The sequence below is a fragment of the Lagenorhynchus albirostris genome, chromosome 7 (assembly GCF_949774975.1).
Source record: "Lagenorhynchus albirostris chromosome 7, mLagAlb1.1, whole genome shotgun sequence".
Lineage (NCBI taxonomy): Eukaryota > Metazoa > Chordata > Mammalia > Artiodactyla > Delphinidae > Lagenorhynchus > Lagenorhynchus albirostris.
Genome location: NC_083101.1, coordinates 5,763,029 through 5,783,666, shown reverse-complemented (window position 1 = coordinate 5,783,666; position 20,638 = coordinate 5,763,029). Strand labels below are relative to the sequence as shown.

The 20,638-nt window shown below is 41.0% G+C and overlaps 1 protein-coding gene across 4 annotated transcripts in view; it reads left to right on the top strand.

Moving 5' to 3' along the window:
* ABL1 (ABL proto-oncogene 1, non-receptor tyrosine kinase) overlaps positions 1–20,638 on the top strand; it is a 133,001-nt gene that overhangs the window by 67,849 nt on the left and 44,514 nt on the right. The window contains exon 1 of one of the 4 annotated variants that reach the window (XM_060154048.1): positions 20,439–20,593. The exons of the other annotated variants lie outside the window; for them this stretch is intronic. Within the exon in view, the coding sequence (XP_060010031.1) occupies positions 20,515–20,593 (79 nt within the window). The 5' untranslated portion in view covers positions 20,439–20,514. Of the gene's footprint in view, positions 1–20,438; positions 20,594–20,638 lie in introns of those variants that run through there. 4 annotated transcript variants of the gene reach the window in all.

Genomic DNA, 20,638 nt, shown 5'->3' with positions numbered 1-20,638 from the left:
GAAAACTACAATTGCTGAGATGAATACATTGAATGAAATCGATGTCAGAATAAACAGTGTAGAAATAAAGATTAGTGATTTTGAAAACAATGTAAACTGTCCAAAATGAAACACAGAAAGAAAAAAATCTGAAAAAAATTAATGAACAAAGCATCAGTGAAGTGCGGGGCCAATTATATGTGTAATTGGAGTGTCTGAAGGAGGAAGGAAGTGTGAGGGATAGAAGAAATAACAGAAGAAAAAAATGACTGAAAAAAACCCCTCCAAATGTAATGAAAGTAATAAACCCATAAATCCAAGAATCTCAAGGAGCTCCAAGCACAAGAAACATGAAGAAAACTGGTATCAAGGCACATTATACTCAAATTGCATAAAACTATAGATAGAGAAGAATGTTAAAAGCAGCCAGAGGGGGGGAAAAAAAAAAAAGCAGCCAGAGAAAATGAAGGTTAGGATGACAGCAGATTCCTCTGTGAAAACAGTGTAAGCCAGGCAACAGTGGAGCGACATCTTTAAACTAACAAAAGAAAAACATCGTCAACCTAGAATTATTTTCTTGGTGAAAATATCTTTCACAAACAAAGGCAATATAAAGTCTTCTTCAGACATCAAAAACTGAAAGCATTCATTACCATCAGGCTTGCACTAAAAAAAATGTAAAAGAATGTCCTTGAAGCAGAAGAAAAATGATACCTGGTGGAAACCAGAGCTACAAAAAGAAAGGGATACACTGGAGAAGGGTAACTACCTTGTAAATATATCATTTTTTCTCATTATTTATTTTTTAAAAAAATTAATTAATTTATTTTGGGCTGTGTTGGGTCTTCGTTGCTGCACGCGGGCTTTCTCTGGTTGCGGAGAGCAGGGGCTACTCTTCTTTGCAGTGCGTGGGCTTCTCATTGCGGTGGCTTCTCTTGTTGTGGAGCACGGGCTCTAGGCATGCAGGCTTCAGTAGTTGTGGCACATGGTTTCAGTAGTTGTGGCTCACGGGCTCTAGAGTGCAGGCTCAGTAGTTGTGGTGCACGGTCTTAGTTGCTCCGCAGCATGTGGGATCTTCCCAGCCCAGGGTTTGAACCCGTGTCCCCTGCATTGGCAGGCAGATTCTTAACCACTGCGCCACCAGGGAAGCCCTTTTCTCATTATTTAAATCTCTTTAAAAGATATGTCTTTTAAACAAAAGCAGAAATAACACACTGGCGTTTACAGCTTATGTAGAAGTAAAGTTTATGACAGCAGTAGCACAAATGGGAGTGGGAAAATGGAATTATACTGTTGTAAGATTCTTATACTATATGTGAAGTAATATATCATTTGCAAGTAGACTGTGATAAGTTAAAGATGTATACGATAAACTCTAAAGCAGCAGAGTTATAGCTAATAAGCCAACAGAGATAAATTATAATAATGAAGATATTTAATTAATACAAAAAAGGGCAGACAGAAAAACTTGGAAAAATGAACAAAGAACAGATTACATAGCAGTACATCTGAAACTTATTTTTTAAAAAAGAACAGATTGGATATATATAAAATAGCAAGATGGTAGATTAAATTCCATATTGATATTATATTAAATATAAAAGTCTAAACGTCCCAATAAAAAACAGAGACTGTCAGATTGGATAAAAAAGTAAGACCCATTTATATGTTACCTACAATGAACCCACTTTTAATATAAAGATACGAATAGATTAAAAGCAAAAGGGTGGAAAAAGTTGTACCAGGTCAACATTAATCAAAAGATTAACTTGAATGTCTATATCAGAAAAAGTAGATTTCAAAACAGAGCATATTACCAAGGATAAAGAGAGTCATTTCGTAATGGTAAAGAGGTCAATCCAATAAGAACATATAATCCTAAGTGTTTATATATGTATTAGAGATTCAAAATACATGAATCAAAAACTGATAGAACTGCAAGGAGAAATCCACAATTATATTTGGAGATTTTAACACCTCTCACTCAATTGATAGAACACATAGACAGACAATCAATAAGGATATGGGAGATTTGAACAATATAATCAACTGTCTTGGCTTCATTAACATTTATAGAACACTCTACCCCTCCATCCCAAACAGTAGAATACACATTCTTTACAAGTGCACATGAAACTGTTACCAAGATAAATCATTTTCTGGGCCATTAGAAAAGTCGCAATGAATGTGAGCTGATTCAAGTCATAGAAAGTATGATCTCTGACCACAGGGGAATTAAATAAGGAATCAGTAACAGAAAGATATCTGGAAGAGCTTTCAATTATTTGGAAACGAAATAACACACTTTTAAATAAACCATGAGTCAAAGAAAAAATAATCAAAAGTGAAATTAGTAAGTATTTGGAACTGAATGAAGGTGAAAATGCAACATAAAATTTTGGGGATAGGGCTAAAGGGAAATTTATTTAACACTAAAACGCTGTATTAGAAAAGAAAAAAAGCTTCAAATAACTGACCTTGGGATCCCATCTTAGGAAACTAGAAAAATGAAAGCTAGTGAAACCCGAATTAAGCAGAAAAAAAGGTCAATGTGGAAATCAGTGAAATGGAAAACAGAAAAACCATGAAGAAATCTATGAAACCAAAAGCCAGTTCTCTGAAAAGAGCAATAAAATTGATAAACCTCTGGCCAGACCAATCAGGAAAAAAAGAGAAGACAAAAATTTTAATAAGTAAACCAAATAGCAACCTAGAAAAAACAGACAAGTTCTTTGAAACACACAAACTGCCAAAACTCACTCAAGAAGAAACAACCACAATAGGCCCAAATCTATTAAAGAAACTGAGTTTGTAGTGTAGTTAAAAACCTTCCCACGAAGAAAATGCCAGGGCCTGATGGTTTTACTGGTGAATACTACCAAACATTTAAGAAAGAAATATTACAAATTCTATACTGCCTTTCCAGAAATGAGAAAAAGAGGGGACAAACACTTCCCAGCTCATTCTTCCAGGTAAGCATTACTGCGCAGATGTTCCCTCTTAGTCTCTTCTCCCTGTGCGGCCAGAGTAATCCTTTTAAATCTAATCAAATCCCAGTCTCTCCTCTGCCCCAAACCTCCAGTGCCTTCCCAGCTCCTTCAGAGTAAAAGCCAGAGCCCTGGCAATCACCGCAGGCAGACAAGATCTCCCCACCTCCCTGCAGCTTCTGACTAATGTCCTTTTACTCTCCCTCTTACCCACTCTGTTCCATTCACATTGACCTCTTTGCTCTTCCTTGGACCTCCCCCAGTCATCCTCCCTGCCCCACTGACTTTGCAACTGCTGTTCCCTATGCTAGGAAAGTGCTTCCCCCATAGTTCACGCTACCTCCTTTGGGTCTTTGCTCAATTGTCATCTTCAGTGATGGTGTTTCTGACCACTTTATTTAAAATTATAATCTCAGTCCCCACTCTTCAACCTCAGCAACTCCATCCCTCTTACCTGCTTTTTCTCCCTAGTGGTTTTTACCCTCTTATGTATTCTTTAATTTATTTTGTTGTCTGTCTCCCCTACCCCCAATGGAAAGTGAACTATCGAGGGGGCAGGGATTTTTTCCCCATATTCTACCTGTTGTAACCCTAGAGCATAGGACAGTACCTAGCTCTTAGTATGTACTCTGTAAACATTTGCAGAATATTTCTCTCTTAATGGTGCTCTCTTTGCTTTGTTCTCAAAAAAAAAGAAAGAAAAAGAAAACCACCTTCCTGTCTAAAGTGATATATTCTCAGATTGTCCCATAGTTTGATGACCAGGAATTTTTTAACCCATGGATTTACAAGAGGTGTTCCTCTCCTTTGTGGGGAAGGAGAGGGATAATTACGAAAGCAACATGAGGAAAGGAGAACTGTCAGAGGAGTTCTTAGGCAGATCAGTTCTAGAAAGGTTGACGTATGAGATTGAGGCTTTGAAAGTTGATTCCTTTTCAAATAAGTACTTGCATACTTCTTGGAAAGCTTACGTGAACCCCCATCCAGGCATCGGTGTACCCCATGTTGAAGGCTAAGACCAAAGTTTATTTAACTTAATGATAGATCCTTGCTATTTAAACAATCTGCAGTGAATATATGTGTATTCATATTCACTTGTATGTGTATGTGTAGGCAAGTCTGTAAATTCCCAGAAATAGAATTGCTGGGTCAAAGGGTAAATAGATGTGAGGTTCTGAGAGATATTGAATATTGCCACATTTCACTTATGGGGCTTTTTGAGAACCAGAAATCAGATATGCAAATCCTAGGCAGAGTCAAGAGCTAGCAACTATAGGACAAAGTTAAAGGCAATTTTGTCACCTTAAATAGTGGAAAGGTGCAGAATTAATTAAACGCTGCTTTCAGTCCTTAGGAGACCATGTACAAACCTGATAAGCCCCCGCCCCTTGTCTTTGTACAACTCACTGGCAGGAAGTTGAACACCCGGGGCTCTGGACACTGTTTTTCATAAAGCTTTCTGGCTCACTTGCTCTGGAAATGTTGAGACAGGAATCAGTTGCAGCCAGCCAGGGCTGACTGTCCATGTTCTTGATGTGGTTTGCTGGAGACCTGCCCCTCATCCTCCTGTGGCCCAAAGGCTCCTAAATCCATGTGTGAGGATTGGTTGGTTGTGGGCACAGTCTAGATAAGGGAAGCCAGTTTTTTGGTACAAGTGCTGGCATTTGTAAGTTAGCAAACTTACTCTTTCTAGTCAGGAAAATGTCATTTTTATTTTATTTTATTTTATTTTTTTGGCGGTACGTGGGCCTCTCACTGTTGTGGCCTCTCCCGTTGTGGAGCACAGTCTCCGGACGCGCAGGCTTAGCGGCCATGGCTCACGGGCCCAGCCGCTTCGCGGCATGTGGGATCTTCCCGGACCGGGGACCGAACCCGTGTCCCCTGCATCGGCAGGCAGACTCTCAACCACTGCGCCACCAGGGAAGCCCGAAAATGTCATTTTTTAAAAGCCCTTGACAAGGAGAAAGAAAAATTTACCTTAGACCTTGAATCAGCTCACAGACTGAGAACCTAGACGGATGATAACAGGCATTTAGCTCAGCCTCCATTTTGCAGGTGAATGAGGCTCAGAGTGGGGGAAGTAAGTGCCTCCCCGATCCTCCCACTGGAACCCAGGGCCCTGCTCTCTTGCAGGGCTTCTGTCTACCACCCACAGCTGCCTCTCCTCCATGGTCACCAGTGCTTTCCTATCCAGGTACAGGGAGGTTTGCATTAGAGAAAGACAACACTTTAGCATGGATTTCTACCACCTGGCATGACAATGGATAACGCTACTTATCGGTGCTGTTTGTGCTTCTGATATATATTCCACTTGGGGTCTTGTAGAGCAGAAGGAGCAAAGGGAAAGAAACCGAATTGTACAGACTGTTCTCACTGTAGGACCACTAATATCGTTCTCACCAGCCGAATCCAGTCCATCAGTGGAGTGCCCTCTCACAGCCCCAGAGGGGCTCATTCACAGGGGAGCACCAAGCAGGGGCTCTGGCGGTGAGTGGGCTCCCCTGAGGAACGGGACATCTGAAGAAGGAAAACAGTGTGTTTATTGAGGTATCATTTACATATGGTAAAATTTGCCCCTTATAGAGTATGAGTTTTGACAGTGCTTACAGTCATGTAACTACCACCACCCTTGAAATCTAGAACTGTCCCATCACTCCCAGCCCCTCCCCCGCCAGCCCTAATTCCTTTGGTCGCCAATGCATCCTCCCAGCCCCTGCGACCACTTTTCAGTTTTCTGTCCTTAGGATTTTGTCTGTTACAGAGTATCATAAATAGAATTGTAAAGTGTATAACCTTTTGAGTCAGGATGCATTTAAGATTCATCCGTGTTGTTGCATGTAGTCAACGTGGTTCATTCCTTTTCATTGCTGAGTAGCGTTCCATTGTATGAAGATACCCCAGTGTGTTTAGCCATTCAGCTGTTGAAGGACATTTGAGTTGTTTCCAGTTTTTGATGATTATGAATAAAGCCACTGTAAATTCACATATAGGTTTTTGTGTAGACATTTTTTCATTTCTCTTGATTAAATAATTAGGAATGGAATTGCTAGGCCATATGTTAAGTGTATGCTTAACTTATGAGAAACTGCCCAGCTGTTTTCCAAAGTGAATGTATTATTTTGCATTCCCACCAGCAGTTCCTACCAGTTTGCATTCATGCCAGTTGCTCCACATTTTTACCAGCACTTGATATTTTCTCCCAGTCTTTGACTTGTTCTTTTCGTTCTCTTAACAGTGTCTTTAGAAGAGCATAAATTTTGGGAATTCCCTGGCGGTCCAGTGGGTAGGACTCCACGCTTTCACTGCCGTGGGCCCAGGTTCAGTCCCTGGTTGGGGGGAACTAAGATCCTGCAAGCCTCATGGCACGGCCAAAAAAAAAAAGAATGGCATAAATTTTCAATTTTGGTGGAAGTCCAATATATGAGTTATTTCTCATAAGGTTCATACTTGGTATTGTACCTAAGAAATTTTGCCTAACACAAGATCACAAAGATATTCTTCTAGAAGTTTTATTTAACATTTAGATCTATAATCCATTTTGCATTAAATCTTATATGTGGCGCATACTGACCAAGTGTCATCATTTTGTATATGGATGCATGATATTCCAGGACCATTTGTTCAGAAAACTATCCTTTCTCCATTGAATTGTCTTTGCACCTTTGTGGAGAATCAATTCAGCACATATGAGTGGGTGACTTGTATGCTTTTAACTGATTTCTAAATTCTAAAAGGAGAATGGTAAAAGGAAGAATCTTCCAGTCTTTCTATACTACTGATTTCTCCACTGGGAAGCCTCTCCTAACATCTGTAGGCAGAATTGTCCACTTCTTCTGGGCTCCCTTTTATTATTATTTATTTATTTACCTATTTATTTGGCTGCACAGCACAGTTTGCGGGATCTTACTTCCCCGACCAGGGATTGAACCTGTTCCCTCGGCAGTGAAAGTGCAGAGTCCTAACCACTGGACTGCCAGGGCATTCCCTGGGCTCCTATAGCTATGATGCATACACTTATTATGGAATTTTTCTCACCCTTATGATTCCTTGTTTCAGGGTCTGCTCCTCTCTCCTTCCCACCTCTCTCTCAAGACCAAGCATCCTTGGAGGCCCAGAAGTGTGTCTTCTTCCTTTTTATCATCTTCATCACCACTGGCTCTATAATGTTTGTTGAATGAATGGCCCATTCTCAAATCTCTGACAAGTCACATCTTTGATTGACAAGTGATGACAAGTCAAGAGCTTTATGAGAGCTATACCAGTCAGATGAGGACCAAGAAGTGAAGATAAAGACCCAGTTCTCTTTAAAGCAGGAGCTGTTTCTTATTCTACTTTGGTGTGACCTCTGTTTTGCCAGGGACGCGTAGGGTGGGTCTGTCATACCAGGCACATTTGGGTTATTGGTGGAATCTCAGCTTCAGAGCATGCCTGGCTTCTTGAGTCCCTCTTCCTTTGGGATTCTTTCATGCTGGGCTTCAGTCACTGTGGCTTTGTTGGCAATACAACTCCCTTCCCTTGAGTTGTTTTGGAGATCGGACAAGAAAAAGTAAGGGAAAACGCTGGGCAGTATTGAGAATTATTGACTGATTAACCTTTGAAATTCATTTGTTTATCAGAACCCTAAGACTCATGAAATGTTTATTGTTAATTCCAGTATTTCATTGGTTGCTTCTCCTTCCCCTAGTACTTTGGAAACATAATATTTACCACCTAGAAATTTTGCTACCTAGAAATTTTCCTACAATAGATCTTAAATATTCTTCTTAACGTTTTGATCTCAACTAATCTACTCTGATTCTTGGTTTCTGTGAGAAGTTTAACAGTTTGGACTGTTTGTCCAGAAGATGGGTGGTGCCAGGGTGTATATTTGGGAACTCTTAAAGTTGCAGCCCTTCAGGCCTCTGTGAAGGCTGCAGACTGGAGAGCTGCAGTTACTTGTGAGAGTATCCAGGTGCTTCCTATGAGTGGGAGATGTGTTTCTGTGCCTTTCAGCCTTTGATGTGCCAGGCTGCCAGCGTTCTCAGATGTCTCTATTTTAATCAACCTGAGCTACATCTCCCACTCCCACCCAGGTCTTGATTATCTTAGTTGTATATACAGTCCTCCCCCTCACATACACTTCTTAGCCAGGAGTATGCTGGGAGTCAGTAGAGGTGTCAGGGCTGGGTGGAACTGGTGCATGTTTCCTCTCCGGGAATGTGGCTCTTATTAGAAGCATCTCTAAATAAGATGCCACGTACCTGCAACACATAGAGTATGGTCTTTTTAGGTTCACAGCATGGAACTGAGCAGCCAAATGTATTGCATTTCTAATCCTCTGTCTCATCCTTTCTATGACATCCAATCAGGAAATGGGGTCAAACTCTTAGAACACATTGCTTTCTCCCTTTTTTTATTAACATTTTTTGAGGTAAGATTTACATGCCATAAAGTTTACCATTTTAGTGTACAATTCAGTGATTTCTAGTAAATTTATATAGTGTGCAGCCATTACCACAGTCCAGTTTTAGAACATTTCCATCATCCCAAAAAGATCCCTTGTGCCCCTTTGCAGTCAGTCCCACCCCCATGCCCAGGCAGCCGCTAAATCTGCCTTCTGTCTCTATAGATTTGCCTTTTCTGCACATTTCCTATAAATGGAATTATACAATATGTAGTCTTTGTGACTGGCTTCTTTCATATCACAGTGTGTTTTTGAGGTTTCCCTATATCGTAGCACATATCAGTACTTCATTCCTTTTTATTATTGAATATTATTCCATTCTTTGGATATACATTTTGTTTATTAATTCATCAACTGATGGACGTTTGGATTGTGTCCAATTTTGGCTGTTATGAATAATGCTTCTGTGGACATTCATGTACAGGTCTTTGTGTGGATATGTTTTCATTCCTCTAGGGTAGATTCCTAGGAGTAGAGTTGTTGGGTCTTATAGTAAGTTTATGTTTAACCTTTTAGGAAACTGCCACAGTGTTTTCTGTAGTAGGGCTGCACCATTTTATGTTCCCCCCAGCAGCGTATGAGTGTTCTAGTTTCTCCACATCCTCACCAACACTTGGTTTTGTCTGTCGTTTTGATCATAACTATTTGAGTGGCTGTGAAGAAGTACCTCGTGGTTTTAGTTTCCATTTCTGGAATGACTAATGATGCTGAGCGTCTTTTCATGTGCTTATCAGCCATTCATATTTCTTCTTCGGTGGCACATCAATTTAAATCTTTTATCCATTTTTTAATTGGTTTGCTTACTGTCTTATTATTGTGTGTTGAGTTCTCTGTATTCTGGATACAAATTCTTTATCAGATATGTGATAGAACACAGAATTTTTTAATCTTCCTCACGCCAGTACCAGAGACGCTGGAAAGGGGAAGGGACAGTTAAGGTAGCAATAATAATTAATGTGTAATTTTTGAGTCTTTGTTATGAGCTGGATACTGGACTGTGTGTTTCACAGCGATTATTTAAGACACTTTCTCATTTTCTAAAGGTTATAGGATAATTTCAAACTCTTGCCCTTCAATTAACAGTTTTTAATAGATAAAGAAAAGAAACAATTGATTTGGGAAATTCTTAGATTTACGGGAATTAAAACTGGTCTTTTAGTATTACCGTAAAGACTAAATGGCTGTTATACAGATGCAGAATACCAGCGGTTTGAAACAGCTAGATGTTTATTTCTTGCTTCTGTTAACAGGCTGACATTAGCAGTCCTGCATGTGTACGGGGACGCCACAGAATCAGACACCTGCTATGTTGTTACTTTTAAGGTGTGGATTCTACCTCAGGATCCAAATGGCCACTCCAGCAAGCTTGTCCCCTTGCAGGCAGTGGGAAGTAGAAAAGAGAGGGAGAGCATTCTCATTCCTTTTAAGAACCTGACCCAGAAGTTGCATGTATCGGTGCTGCTCGCCATATCATTGGTTAAAATTTAGTTACATGGTAATGACTAGGCACAAGAGGGACTAGGAAATGTAGTCTTTATTCTGGGGCCATATGTCCATCTAAAACTTAAGGGTTGATGGTGAGAGAGGAGAACAGATGTTAGGGGACATTGTTGGGCTTGGCAGTTCCTGTAACTAGTCTCTGTGGGATTCCCATTACTTTTTCATCAAAGAAAGTCTAGTTGATATGAGGTTATTGGCCTAAACCTTTTGGAGCAGTTCATTTTACTTTTGTTTTAGAATTGCACTAGAATGTTCTTAATGGTGAAGTAGCCATAAATATGAATTACTATTGCTTAGGGAATGTGAAGATACCTTAGTGATTAAATACAATTCTGGAGTTGCTTTACTGAATACAGATTTTATATACCAGCTCGTAGGAAGGGTAGCAAACAAGAGGGCAGCTTCTGCCAGGTTGACTTTGTTTTGCAGTTTTCTTTTCAAGTGGCTCTTTCCTCCTGACAGTGCCATTTAATGAGCAGTTTCTCCAATGTTCACCGTAGCTGTTCTTGTCTGGTTAGTATGTAGTTCTGGATCAATATGCCAGATCTGTCTCTTCAGGAAGAAAAAGAGCAGTACTGTTTCATTTAGAGATGTCATTACTTGTCTAAGGACAACAGTAATTTCTAACACGTGGAGGGAAGCAATCTTCTGGATCCATTTGTCCTTTGTATGTTTAAAACCCTGACAACAAAACAAATTGGTACTGAATGTTTTGAAGAAACAAACATTAACGCTCTCTGAGTGTTTCATTTCTAGGTTTTCAGGCCTTGGTAACATTACCAAGAAATCTGCCTTCCCGGGTGCAGCTCTATTGCTGAGAAGATTTTAATATCAAAGGAGCCCATACTTTTACAGCCCACTTCAGCCGCCCCAGAGATAACTTGGATAAACATGGGCTCCTCCACGTACCTCCTAATCCCTGCTGGGTCTTACACTGTGGGGAGGTTCAGACAACTTGTTTTCTTTCCCTTCTGGCCCTTCTCTCTACACTCCCCTCCAGCTGCCTTCCTTCCCCCACCCCCAAAGTAACGTGATCTCCTAGGCCTGGTCTGCTGCTTTGGCAGATTCTTTTAGTCTTAGAGAAAGAGAGGAAAAAAATTAACCATTGGTTTTCCAGTTCAGACTTAACAAAACTATAAAAGCCAAAAGCAGTACCAGTGTTTGAAAATAAAAGTATTGTTTGTAGATAACCAGTGCTTGGGCTTTTCTTTTATCAACCAGTTCTACTTAAGGCAGATTAAATTTACCTTATTATAATGATGATAGTTTATCGCCTTTAGATTTTTGCAACATTGCTACTTTTGACTTGTTTTGTAGATATCTTAATCTTTATTCAGTATTCAGATTAAAACAAACAAACAAGACTTTCCACGATTTAAAATAAAATTCTGTGGCATTTATTTCAAAAGTTAACCAAAGTAAAAGGGACAAAGACAATTCATGAAATCATGCAAAACCTCTTTAAGCTAAATTTAAGCACTTAGATTTTAATAAGAATATCTCAAACTATTTTTGTTTAATAACATAACTGTTTATAATTTGACTTTAAGTTATGTGACTGGATTTAAGAATTCAGGGTTTGGTTGTTTCTTCACCACCAGCAATATTAAGATTTGAGACCTGTAGTTTGCAACAAATTTTAAATACTTTTTCAGCCTGGTATCCTAAAACTAGTCTGTCAGCTCTTCATTATGGGTGCCTAGTGGGTGTCACATAATCGAAAAAATCTAGCAAGGTGGTTTGGAGATCTGGGCTCTTTTCCTGGCTCTGCCACTAACTTGCTATGAGACCTTGTACAAGTTTTCTTAGCCTGTTTGTGCCTCAGTTGTCTCATCTGTAAAATGGTCGAACTAGATTCTTTTTTTTTTATTTTAAAAAAAATTATTTATTTATTTATTTATTTCTGGCTGTGTTGGCTCTTCCTTGCTGCGCGTGGGCTTTCTCTAGTTGCGGCGAGCGGGAGCTACTTTTCGTTGCGGTGCACGGGCTTCTCATTGTGGTGGCTTTTCTTGTTGCGGAGCACAGGCTCTAGGCACGCGGGCTTTAGTAGTTGTAGCACGCGGGCTCAGTAGTTGTGGCTTGCGGACTCTAGCGCGCAGGCTCATTAGTTGTGGCACACGGGCTTTGTTGCTCCGTGGCATGTGGGATCTTCCCAGACCAGGGATCGAACCCTTGTCCCCTGCATTGGCAGGCGGATTCTTAACCACTGTGCCACCAGGGAAGTCCCAAAACTAGATTCTAATTTAAAATGATTAAAGTTTGCAGACTTGTTTTTATTTCTATTACCTCCCCCAAGCCCCACTGGAATGATAATAAAAAGATTTTTTGAAAAGTGAAAATGCATAAGGACAAAACGAACCCAAAGGGGAAAGTAGATAAGAAAGGTGAACACATTTTTGGAAAATGAGAGGCAGTCAAAAGCGTGGTAATAGACTTAGCAGAATCGAAGAAGCTGAAGCCTAACCTCTTCTAAGAGAGACATTGATTAGAAGTAAGCCAGTTTACTTGTAAGAACCTGAGAGAAAAAGTCAGAAATTAGAGGCATTAGTACCACAGAAAGCAGGGGGTCGTGAGGCCTTAACTGAAATCAAGGGGATCAGTTGGAAGTCTGTAAAGGACTTTTTAGATTCTTCACACCCTTCCCCATCCCTGTACAGCCAGATGACCACTTCTGTTTCCCACCTACGTGAGAGAGAAGTATTATTGAGAAATTGCCCTATAAAGGCTCCAGACTCAGGGATATTACCCCCAGCTGGGGTGCAGGTTAGCCATTGGACTGAAAACAGTGGGGTGGGCAAGAGCAGATTTTTTTTTTTTTTTTTAAGTCTGCGTGCTGAATAATGAGATTCTCAGGCCTCTTCCAATACCTGGTAGCCAGAGCCCTAACAGAGAAGAGATGGAAAGATTCTTTTCTAGAGAGAAAAAACAAAAAAATAAAATTGAATGGTCCCAGAGAAAAGCCCATTTGGGGGTTCTCTTGATGGAAAAGTGAGCTCACCACCTCCCTTCACTGAAGTCCACATGTTGTGCCACTTCCATGCATATTTTTTCAGTTCCTCTTTCATGTATAATGAATGGACAGCCAAATTAAAAGTCTCTACATGATAGATAGAGGGTAAAACAAATCCACAGAGAAAGGGAACATGGTGGAAATAAAGACAATGCAGGAAACAGAAGAAGAGTTCAGAAGAACTACTCACTGCTCTCCTCAGAGAAAAATACAGCAAACGTCAAACAACAGTGTGTTATTAAAAAGTAACAATCAGAATAAAATGAGCTCTTTAATACTGAAAACATGATATAAAATTTAAAATTCAACACAAGACTTGGCAAATAGTCCATCTCAGAAAGCAAAACACAAGACAAAGACTTAGACAACAAAGGAGAACACATAAGAAGATTAGAAGCTCAATCCCAGGGCTTCAGTATACATCTGGTAGGAATTCCAGAAAGAGAGAAAATGGAGGAGAATTTAGGAGACAATAAGTATCAGAAAAATTCCAGAGCTTAGTGAAGTGAGTATTTTCTGGAGTTAAATGACAAATCTTTGAATTGCATTGGCTCCCTGAGTACACAGAATATATATATATATATATATATATATATATAGAGAGAGAGAGAGAGAGAGAGAGAGAGAGAGAGAGAGAGAGAGAGTCCAAGCCATATCATTGTAAGATTTCAGAACACCAAGAATATTAGAAGATCCTAAAAGCTTCCAAAGAGAAAAGCAGGTGATATATAAAGGATCAGGAGTCAGGGTGGAATTGCATTTCTAAACAACAATACTGAAAACTAGAAGATAGTGGAGAAATGCCTTCAAAATTAAGTGGGGAAAATGATTTTCAACCTAGAATTCTATACCCAGCCAAACTGAGTGGAATGGAAAGGCATTTTTTAGACATGCACCTCCCCTTACCCCCCCAGGAAGCTACTGGATGATGAATTCCAGCAAGATAAGGATGTAAGTCAGTACACAGAACTGAGGATATTTTAAGTGTCTTAGTATTTGGAAAAAATTCTACTAGGTGTTTGGCAGATATTTGAAATGTTTGGGGAAAAAACAGTAATAGGCATAGAGAAGACTAATCAAATGAAAAAATCAAGGCAATTAATATCCCCAGGATAAACAAAGTTATATAATAAAGGAGACATTCATAGTATATTATTGGTGGAGCAATGAACAATATTTATATCATCATAATAATATCAACACTGACCAATGATTTAACCAAAAATTGTGATTTTATTATGGGAGGTCGGAGATGGTGATAGTATAATACTACTATAATAAGTTAATATATAATGTGGAAAGCTGATGAATCAGAAACAACAATATGAGGATATTAAAAATCTGAAGAAGGCTGCCTGTGGGGAAACAGACAAGGGGATGGAGTCAGGGGACTACTGATTTTATTATAAGACTTTTAGTACTATTTGATTCTTAACCATGTATGTATTGACACATTACTTTGATTAAGAAAAATTAATAAAAAATATTTAGGGCATACCAACAATATTGGTTTCTTCCAGGAGAAGAATTGTTTAATCATTATGTTTGACGTGTTGATTATAAAAAATATAGTAAAATCTGACTAAAATGAGATTTTCTAGAAAGTGGATGTAATTACTCTAAAGCAGTTTAGATTTGGCCCCCCCCCCCATTAAGAATTGTAGCTCTGGGGCTTCCCTGGTGGCGCAGTGGTTGAGAGTCCACGTGCCGATGCAGGAGACACAGGTTCGTGCCCCAGTCCAGAAAGATCCCACATGCCGCAGAGCGGCTGGGCCCGTGAGCCATGGCCGCTGAGCCTGTGCGTCCAGAGCCTGTGCTCCGCAACGGGAGAGGCCACAACAGTGAGAGGCCCGTGTACCGCAAAAAAAAAAAAAAAGAATTGTAGCTCTGTAAATACCAAAGGGCCTAACAAAACAAGCAGTGTTATATGAAAGACAGTCGTATGTGTGGCCTGCACATCAAGTTCTGGGCCTGAAATAGGCCCCCACTAAAGACGTGGGGTGTGGAGTTTGTGTTTTGCCACAAAGCTGTGGTTGTAAAACTTTGGCTTTAGGATTAAAGGTAGGACTCTGTGTGACATTGAACCTTGGTTGCTACTCTTACCCCACAGCTAGTGTTTCTTTCCCTTAATAAAATAAGTTGATTTCCTCGTCCCTTGGAAAACCTCCAGACTGCTTTCACTCCCTCAGACTGTGCTTTCTGGAAGCAGCTGCACATATCACATTTGTTAATTTTAGTTCTTGACTTATGGGAGTAAGACTTAGGCAGGTAAACAGACCATCACCTGATATAGTTAAGAGGCCTCTTTTGGAAATAACAATAGTTACTGACCACCTTCTCTGCATTGGGCACTTTCCATACATTATTTCCAATCTTCATAACCCAGTGAGAGAGCTACCCTTAAGACCATCCCCCAATTTTACAGACTAGAAAATTGAGTCACTTGCCCAAGCTATCACAGTGAGTGGCAAGTTTGAGACTGAGAATAAGTTTGCGAGATGTCATACCTCATTCAGTCTCCACTGTGTTGCCTCCCCCTCTCACCTGGTTTCCCCATACCAGAGTCCCTGGACCTTTCTGACACTTGACCAATAAACAGTGTTATCTCACTGAAAATGTATGATACTTAAAGGGTTGCATGTATGCCCTTTACAGGGGCGAAAGTGGGTATGATTGATGTGATATTCTAAGCTGCATTCTCCAGTGGGTTGAGCCCACATCACTAGGGAGCTTGGCAGTCTCTCACTGGACAGTGTCTGCAGAATCAGAGGATGTGGGCTTTGTTGGCATGTGAAATAGCATACACATACCTCAAGATCTTTGCTCTTTCCTCCTAAAGTTATTAACTGGGCTGGAAACAGTGAAGGGATCAGTCAGATCTGGGACCATCTGGTCCTGGGGGCCCCAAATCAGGCACCGTGTCAGATTCATCTGTCTGCCTTAAACTCCCACCCCGATCCTGCTGCTCCCAGGTGGAGATTCCGCATCCTGCATCTGTGTCCTGCTTTCTTCCCTTGACCAACTTCTGTGGTGGAACCTTGTCCACCCGCCCACCCTGCTTTTAAAAAAATAGGACTGAACTCCAAACTTTAAAAAAATTCAATCTGTATCCAAAATTTTCAGAGAAGAGTTCTCTTTTGGTAACTTGTTTAGAGTTATACAATTTCTTTAACTCACAAATTGCTTTCAAATGAATAAATTTTAGAAATATCCGTCCCTGTTTGTCCTATTCCCAGGGAAAATAAGAAGCAGCTCTTCCCACTTCCAAAACAGTGGTTTTTAAACTTAAGTGTGAGGACTTCCCTGTGGTCCAGTGGTAAAGAATCCACCTTCCAATGAAGGGGACGTGGGTTCGATCCCTGGTCGGGGAACTAAGATCCCAGATGCCGCGGGGCAACTGAGCCCGCGCGCCACAACTACTGAGCTTGTGCGCCTTAGCAAGAGAGCCCGCGTGCAACAACTAAGACCCAATGCAGCCAAAAAGAAGAAAGAAGGAAAATAATAAATATAATTTTTTAAATGTCTAATATATGCACACAGATCATCTGGGGAACATGTTAAGATACAGCCTGCTCCACATATTCTGATTGTGTAGGTCTAGAACGGAGATCAAGAGTCTGCATTTTAAGTAAGTACCCCAGGCAATTCAAAATAGGTTGTCCATGGACTGTACTTTTAGAAACATACAGCTCAGATCACATACTTTAATGTAATTAAGGACCTTTATTCTTTCTTAATATTCTTAATATATTTTAAAATATTCTTAAATATCAATAGTTCTAATTCCCTGAATTGTTTTAAGACATATTTTTCAATAGTTAATGATTTTTATTTCATCCTCTGGCTTTGCTACAGTTATCCATTGTTCACGTAAATTGCAAATTATGTCCATTTTGGAAAGTTCAAGGGCTTTAGACCTTACTACTTCTACGTGTGTGAACCTGGACAGAATACTTACCTGTCCCGATCGCTGCTTACCCCCCTGTTTCCTTACCTGTGAAATGAAGTTAAACTAACACAAAATTCGTAGGGTTTTGGGGAGGCTTGTGCCTGGCACATATTAGGCACATATTAAAAGTTTATTCCTTTCCCAAACTGAATGTAATGTAGCAAACACGTTAGTTCACAGTCTTTTTAATTTCTTTGTTTGTTTTCCTTTTTTTTTTTTCTTCTTTAAGTTAATGGCTTTTAGGTTTAAGGTTGCTTAGAGGGAATCCTTCTCAGGCTTTTCTTCATTCTAGTAAGGAGATTGAAGCTCTCTTATTTGCTTGTAACAGAATGGTTTTTGTATCTTGTGAATAAGCTTCAAAGAGCATCAAAAGCCAGATCTGGAAAGAGCTGGTTTAATTTAATTTAATTACATTTTAAATTTAATTTTAATTTAAAAGTACTGGTTTAATTTGGTGCTGTGCAGCTTGACGATGTTTTCAATATTCGTTGCTGCTAATTCAGAGTGTTTTGCCAGACCTGTTCATGTATGGTTTTATAACTAAGTTTTAAAAGATTTGGACACAGTTTATAAGCATTACTCATTTTAAGAGTTTTTAAAGGGATAAAGTCATTTTATTTGATTCGATTATTTATTTATTTATTTAGGCTGCGCCTGACCTTCACTGTGGCATGCAGCATCTATTTAGTTGCAGCATGCGGACTTCTTAGTTGTGGCATGAGGGCTTCTCTTAGTTGCAGCATGCGGACTTCTTAGTTGCGGCATGCATGCGGGATCTAGTTCCCCGACCAGGGATCAAACCTGGGCCCCCTTGCACTGGCAGCGCAGAGTCTTACCCATTGGACCACCAGGGAAGTCCCCAAAGGGATATGGTCATTTTAGACTCAAGAGTAGAATATTAGTAACAGTCATTAGCTTTTTAAAATAAACTTACATCCTAATATAAAGTACAGCACATGCAAACAAATACCTGGGCCTGTATTAATTGATAGAATTCAAGGATATGGTTAGAATTGCAAAAATGTCCATTAACATAATAATCCTTTGCATTAAGGTGCCTATTTGAATATAGCCCATTAAATCTTAAATGCTATATAATGACAGACTTTATTATAATCTGGTCCAAAGACCTTTAACTTTCTAAACTGGCACCAACACAGTAGTTTTCAGCTTGTTTGTACTGGTGGCACCCTTTGGGATTTTATTTTTGGCATTACACTGGAGGTTGAAAGTTTCAAGTAACACTAAACAAATTGGCTATCATTACAAACACGCTCTCTAGCAGAATGATAGTGTCTCCCAGAATCTAGATAGCATCCACAGTCACTTGTCACCTGGTGGCCCTGTAGCCCTGTGTCTCCAGGCGATGGGAACTGCTGTGTCTTCTTAGGTGCCTATGAGGCCTGACCTGGTACTACAACACAAACCATAGGTCTCTTACTTGCAGTAGAAACACATTTTGTACATGCATCAGAATCTTACAGGACATCTCTAAAAAGTTAATGACACCCTGGCTGAGAAACCCTGTGATATACACTAGTCACATCCAGTCCAATCTTGAACTGTCCTGTACTAGTTTTGGCAGACCTGAGTGAAGATCTTGTTACTTAGCCATTCCTGGTCTACTGAAGATACCCAGGTTTTTGTCACTGTAGTTTAGGCTAGACCACGAATGAGTCCAGCTTTGCCTCTAGAGCTGATCACCGTAGCTGGGGTCTCTTGACCAAGGCTGCTTCTGAAACATATGACAACCTTAGTTATTTAACCAAAGATATAGATATCCAAAGCTTTAATTTACTTGGAATTTATTCTTGGTGGGAAGGGGGCTGCATAATCCACTGGTTAGGAGCCTGATCCTTGGAGCTAGGTAGACCTGGGTTGAGTCCAGCTCTGCCTGTTTCCAGCCACAGGACTTTGGGCGAGGTGCTTGACTTCTCTAAACTTCAGATTTTTACCTGAAGAATCAGATAATAATTCTGTTTTCCTCACAGGATAGTTGTGCAAATGCAATGTGGTAATGAACAGAGGGTGCTTCTCACAAGAGTCTGACTCATAGTAAGATCTCAATACATGTCAGCTCTTAGTATTCACGTGCTCTAAGATGTGTACTAACTTAATTTTTCTCCCTATTGCAATTTAGTTATCTAACACTGTTTAGATAACTTCACTTTCCTATAGTTACTGAAATTTATCTGATTTTATTTATTTATTTATTTTGGGCTGCATTGGGTCTTCGTTGCTGCCAGCGGGCTTTCTCTAGTTGCGGTGAGCGGGGGCTACTCTTCGTTGAGGGGCACGGGCTTCTCTTTGCGGTGGCTTCTCTTGTTGCAGAGCATGGGCTCTAGGTGCGCAGGCTTCAGTAGTTGTGGTGCACGGGCTTAGTTGCTCTGTGGCATGTGGGATCTTCCTGGACCGGGGCTTGAACCTATGTCCCCTGCATTGGCAGGCGGACTCTCAACCACTGCGCCACCAGGGAATCCCGGCAGGTGGATTCTTAACCACTGCGCCACCAAGGAAGTCCTTATCTGATTTTTATTAAATTATTTGATATGATTGGATTCCATATGGTTTCCCACTGATCTGGATTTCCAGTTTTGTGCCAAGGAACACATTATTGTGATTACTGTTGTTTATTATGTTGTTATATTTTATGATATTGTCTTATCATTAGTTATAAAAATATTTGAGCCAAGTACAGCAATGAAATGGATTTTAAACAATGGCCCCCCGTGGCACACACCAAACAAGGGAAGACTTCTCTGTTGAAGAACATGAGGCTTCTTAAAGAAGGGACACAGGCCATGACCCTGATGAGATCTCATTGTGGAGACTAAGCTCCCTTTACAAATTATCAGAAGTTATGTTTGAATTTGAACTTGCCCATCTCTTTTGTCTCCTAGTCTGGATGTATGATTTGACAAATGTGTTGCAAACTTGTGTAGTTGTAATGTGGGTTGCAGCTCTCTGATTATTCATTCCTCAGACACCCATTGAGTTAGCCTGAATCACAGTAAGCTCACTGAGTATAAATGAGACCAGAATTGATAATTCCAGAGGAATTTGCATTATTCACCAACAGTCTAGGGACATTGGGTTCGCCAAGGCACCGCGCCCAGTGGAACTCACTTGGCCTTAAGTGGTGCAGGTTGGGGGCACCTCCTGCCACAGAGATGCAGGCCTGCCCTCCCCAACTGCCGTAGTTGTCGGTGTCTTTCTTGGGGTGTTAGGACCACACTTCCCAACGTTGAGAACCCGTGAATGCCGCGCTTAAAATAACCACCCTCTCTTTCCTTAACCTAGAAATTGGCGGGACCTCGGTTTCGGACCGCGGTAACGGTCCAGGGCCGGCCTAGGCCTTGAGAACGCCGGGAAGCTCTGGGTCCGGGCGCGGCGCGGCGCGGAGAGGGTTAAGGCGGCGGGGGCGGGCCTCGCGGGCCGGGCTCCTGGCCCTTTGTTAACAGGCGCGTCCGGAGCGGAGACCGAGACGCGGCCGCGGCCACGGGCGGGCGCGCGGGGCGGCGGGGAGGCGGCATGGCGGGGCCGCGGGGGCCCGGGAGGGCAGGCGGGGCCAGCCGGGAGAGCCGGGCTTGAGCCGCGCCGCGGAGCCAGCCCAGGGCGCCGGCCTCGACGCCGCCGGCACGCGAAAATGTTGGAAATTTGCTTGAAGTTGGTGGGCTGCAAATCCAAGAAGGGGCTCTCGTCCTCCTCCAGCTGTTACCTGGAAGGTAAGCGCGGGGCCGGCGCCGGGACTGGGTCTAGGCGGCCGCGTG